The sequence below is a fragment of the Mercurialis annua genome, linkage group LG2 (assembly GCF_937616625.2).
Source record: "Mercurialis annua linkage group LG2, ddMerAnnu1.2, whole genome shotgun sequence".
In the NCBI taxonomy this organism is placed as follows: Eukaryota; Viridiplantae; Streptophyta; class Magnoliopsida; order Malpighiales; family Euphorbiaceae; genus Mercurialis; species Mercurialis annua.
Window position 1 is genome coordinate 52,612,170 of NC_065571.1, and position 5,072 is coordinate 52,617,241.

General features: G+C 30.9%; 1 protein-coding gene and 1 long non-coding RNA gene across 2 annotated transcripts; one reads left to right on the top strand and one right to left on the bottom strand.

Moving 5' to 3' along the window:
* Window positions 1–1,904: 1,904 nt before the first annotated feature.
* On the top strand, window positions 1,905–3,005 carry LOC130015054 (uncharacterized). Its single transcript, XR_008790067.1, has 2 exons — window positions 1,905–2,324; window positions 2,424–3,005. It is a non-coding gene; the product is annotated as an uncharacterized LOC130015054 (long non-coding RNA).
* Window positions 3,006–3,099: 94 nt separating this feature from the next.
* On the bottom strand, window positions 3,100–4,651 carry LOC126667960 (uncharacterized). The gene is made up of 2 exons (XM_050361114.2): window positions 4,512–4,651; window positions 3,100–4,319 (listed from the first exon to the last, which is right to left on the bottom strand). The coding sequence occupies exons 1-2, from the start codon at window positions 4,519–4,521 to the stop codon at window positions 3,145–3,147; spliced, it is 1,185 nt and encodes a 394-aa protein (XP_050217071.1). The 5' UTR covers window positions 4,522–4,651; the 3' UTR covers window positions 3,100–3,144.
* Window positions 4,652–5,072: the final 421 nt, after the last annotated feature.

Sequence of the window (5,072 nt, forward strand, 5' to 3'; positions counted from 1 at the left end):
GACTCTTGGCTATCATAGGCTTATTAATCCTCCGGATGATATGAAGGAAGTTATGGTGCAGGATAGGATAGGAGTTGTCTTTCCTATAAGGTGTATCTATTAGTTTTGGGTTAATTAATCCGTTTTTTAATCAAAAAAAAATTCTCTTTCCCACTCTCACTCCTGAAAGTGAAATACTCTCCCTTATTAGTGTAGGAACCTTTTTTTATAGAACTCTTTAAATTTATTACGTTCTTCAAATTAACATTTAATATTTTTTAAATATCAATTATTCTCTTTAATTTTAAAAGTTTAAATATTACATTAATCTTAAATAAAATTTTCGGGACCTTTTTATTCCTTTTCTATGACTTTTTTTTTTCCATTTTCCATCTAATATTTTCCTTCTTCGTGTAGGGTATAGGGGACCCGAAAATCGCCACTGCCAACATCGAAAACTCTTCGCCTTCGTTGGGGATGAACTTGAATTCGTTTCAGAGGAAGATGAACAGATGAAGAACGTTCGTCTTCGTAAAACACAAACCCAATTGGGTTTGTTTTGTGACGAAGAGAGCAGTAGGAGTTGCTGTTGCGACGAAGTCTACTAACGAAAAATATAAAGAAAGGAGGTGTTGCTAGCGACGATTATGGAAGGAAGTGGCCGCTAAAGGCGGTTGGTTATGAAAACATAATAAGGTTCTTCAATTTAATTACGATTGATTGGTGATAATTAGGATTAGTTAAAAATACAAGGATTTAATTCACCTTTTTTTATTACGGTGATATATTTACCCGGTATCAAAAGTTAGAGTTTTTTTATCCAAATTTTCTACAATTGACTTTTTCATACTTCGTGCCAACTTGACTTGAGTGTGAATTAATCCTTTGTTCGAAAAACTATTAAGAGAAATTATTAAAATTTCTCAATATCTAAACATACTTATTTCAAGTTAAGCTTTAAAAAAATAAATCTCAAACTAATCTTGGTCAATTTCAAGGAAATAAAACTTAATCATTGTCAATTGGTTTTTTTTTATTAAGGGAGAAGGTGCAAAAAAAATCTTAATGTTATAACATGCGTCTGTTATAAGCCCATCATGAACTTCGTATCTAAAAAATGACCATATAATCTTGAAAAATGTATAAAAAAACAGACAAAATTTGCTCTAATATGGATTTAATTGTTGAAGAGTACATTGATCTAGCGAATCGGTTTTTTAATTTATTATATATTTTCGTAAGACGATATGCGAATTAGATAGTGCATGTTTTGGCGCAATATGCTCATTATCAATATCAGTTTTCTGATTGCCCTGATTTCTTTTTTAAATTTAACTGTTTCGGATTTGATATTTTAAAATGACTATAAACAAAAAGGGATATTTAATTTTCCCAAAAAAAAACCAATATTTAATTTATACAATTATTTTCAGAAAAAGATCCGGAAAATTTAGGAATAAAAATATTTGGAAAACAAAAAAACACAGCTACTTGGAGGTTTCCATGAAATCATAGTCTGAAGCACATCACTTCTCTTTAAAAACATAACAATTTATGTTCATGCCTATACAGACATTACTCTGTTTTGATTCTTGATGATGATGATAAATTATGATCATATGGTACACACATCTAATTGCTCAATATTCAAAGAAAAAGAAATGTTTATCCAGAACTCCTAAGAACTTAAAAAGGACACTAAAAGAAGAAAAATACAGATAAACAAATACTAATTACCAACAATAATAACAGCAAATGTAAATTTGTAAAGATTAATGAAAAGTTTTTAATTTTGAAAAGCTATCCAATCGAAGTCTTAATAAAAATAAAAATAAACACTCAATTTTTTTAATAGTTATCAAGTGGCTGGATGATATGATTTGAATTGTTTTTGAGTTATTTCAAAATAATTAAAGATATTTTAATTAATGTGTTGGGTTTTGTTTGACCCAGTTGGGTTTTTAGAGGAACTGTAGTGAAAAAAAAAAAACACTGACACTTTCTCTGAACAAAAGTTGATTGAATGTTGTTGTCAATTAAAACAAACATTTTAATTTCCAATTTATTAATTGGGTGACTCTATTTTGTGGATGATTTTAATTTATTTACTATTTTATTTGTTTTTGTTTTTGTTTTTGGTTGGATGTGAGAAAGATTTTTATTAGAGAAAGAAAAAAGATATGTCCTTTGCTCAGATTTCTTTATTATACACTCTTACTCCTATTTAGGGTTTCGTTTAACTTTACCCTCTCATTATTATTCTCTTTCTATACACAAATTTCTTTGATTTTGCTCAGATTTCTTGGTTTCTCCATCTGATTCTTCAATTTCGGACTGTTTTCGAGGTCTGCTTGATAGGAATTGGTCACGATTCGCTTATTCGAGATTACATTCCTTCTATTATTTCTGAAGGTAATATGACATGCTTGTTGCTATTCCAACAGATGAGGAAATTCGTTCTACTATCTTTGGAATGGATTCTTCTAGTGCGCCAGGCCCTAATGGTTCACTGGTGTCTTCTTCAAAGAGTGTTGGGATATCATTAAACCTGATCTTATCAAGGCTATCCGCCATTATTTTTTTATCGCGGGTGAGATTGTTCCTGGCATTAATTCTAATTTAATGATTCTCATTCCTAAAATTGAGCATGCTATTACTATTGATAAATTTCGTCCAATTGTTCTGTCTAACTTTATTTAATGAGTTTTTCATTTGTCGAGTTGCTTAGGGGGTGCCAGCCTAGCTTAGCTGATATTTCTAGATGCATCTCCGACGATTAACTTGCTCGAATCTTAAAGAAAGAAAAAAAAAGAGATTTGTATCATTCCAAGATGAAGCTTCCTTCATAAGATTACACTGGGGCTTGGATTAGAGAAGGATTTATATGATCCTAAGAATCAGAAGCGGTCAACATAAATAAGACATTTTTATTATAGCAGACAAGAAATGTAATTGTAAAATAAAAAATACCTTGGCTCATTGTTTGAAGCATAGTAAAATTGAAATCAAGATTACATAAGACTAAATATGAGATCAAGATAACATAAAGACTAAAAATGAGATCAAGATTGCATAAAGACTAAAAATGAGATCAAGATTGCATAAAGACTAAATATGAGATCAAGATTGCATAAAGACTAAATATGAGATCAAGATTATATCAGACTAACTATGAGATGGGAATGAAAGAACTGGAGTTGGCCAATATGGAACCGGAAGCACAACGACATTGTGTATGCCGAGATTGGATGTGTCGCAATCATACTTATTCCAAGTATCGGTTCTTAAATTGCAAGAAACTACACAACACTTATCCATATTCAAATAGATAATGTCCGGATCATTAGGAGAGACGCCTATCACCTTTCCAATAAATTTGCCTTGCGTAATGGATCTATTCCTCAGATCATTAGGCATATTCATATTCCTTAAATCGACTTGGATAATTGAAAACTTTCTGAGAGTATAAATTTCCTTAATTATCATCCGAGTTTTGTAGACTTTAAATAAACGCAATGAGTCGCGACCTAGACCAAGGTGCATCCAAGTTGTTCTTTTAGGTAAAAAACGAAAGCACCTGCGCCTGGGCGTGTAGGCTGCATAGTAGAATATCCCATTTTTGACGAGCCAGTACATTTTATTGCAGTGAGGAACAGCAGGAGAGATGAGCGAAGACTCATTCAATATCACATCCGCTTCTATAAATCCTGTAACAGCATTGGTCCATTCTATGCTTTCCGATGTAAAATATTTGGCGAGAAACGCTTGTTTAATGATGTGAGGACGACTTAGAGTTGGATCGTAATCAAAAACAGCCACCACCTCAAACTTAAACTCAGAATTGATAGCACCACCAGAGCAATAGTAAGCCTGACATGTAAAACCGGCAAGTAAAGGTCTGGAAGGTAGAGGAGGGAGTGCAGCAAAGTGGTTTGTAAAAGGATTGCAAATATAGCATATCAACTTCTCCACATCAAGGCATAAGCATAAATCATTGCAGGAACCCACAATTTGAACATTGTCAGGTTTCTCGTGATCGAAACACGGCAAGAAACTAAGGGAAGGCTTAGCCTGCAAACAATCAGGTTGGGCCTGGGGAGTTAAATTCCCAAAGCTGCCGAACAGCAACTCCGGTGGCGGTGGTTGGTGGCGGTTTTGGTGAGCTATGAAACCACTAACAAAATCAGGATTTGAAATAAGATTGAACCACCGTTTGCACACTGACTTGCAGACGAAAGTAGACTTGCAAGTAATTCGATTAAGGATTTCTGATAAACTATCATCCGTGAGATCGGTAATACATGTTGTACTGCCCATTCTTGATGCCAAAGATTGTTCCTCTAAAATATAAAATAAATTAGTTAGCTTCAATAATCCAAAAACTCTCAATCAAAATTTATTATTTTACATCCTGAAACTAAGAATCATTAAAACCAATCTAAATTACGATTTTATACAGTTTATACCAAAAAACATAAACGGTCAACACTCAATTTACAAATAATGAAATCATAGCTTGCAAAAAAGAATACCTGAATCCATATAGAACAAATTGCTGGTTTGCTGCACCTTCTTATGGAAGCACTAGTCTCAAAGAGTTTTTATAGCAAAAGAGTTACGTGATTAGGGTGAACATACTCTCTAATCTATTAAATCAAAAATTAATGATAATTATCTTAAAATCTATTAAATTAAAAATCAGTGATAATTATTTAATAAAAGTTTAAGTAGTTTGAAAATGTTCTAGTTTCCTATTCCATGTCATCGGGTTTAATATATCGTTTTTTAATTTAATATGTAAAATTATTTAAATTATTTTTAAATACTCTAATCGAATTATATAAAATTATTTTATTTATATTAAAAAAACTATAATTTAATATATATATATATATATATATATATATATATATTTTAAATAAATCATAAATTTATCATAAAAACTATCTAAATAAATTAAAACTAAATACTGCTTCTTATAAAAATAAATTATTAATATTTTTATTAAAAATTATATAATATAATATATTTATAGTCTAATAAATAAAAACAAAAAGTATACCCTTTACAGTCACTTTATATCTAAATAGCAA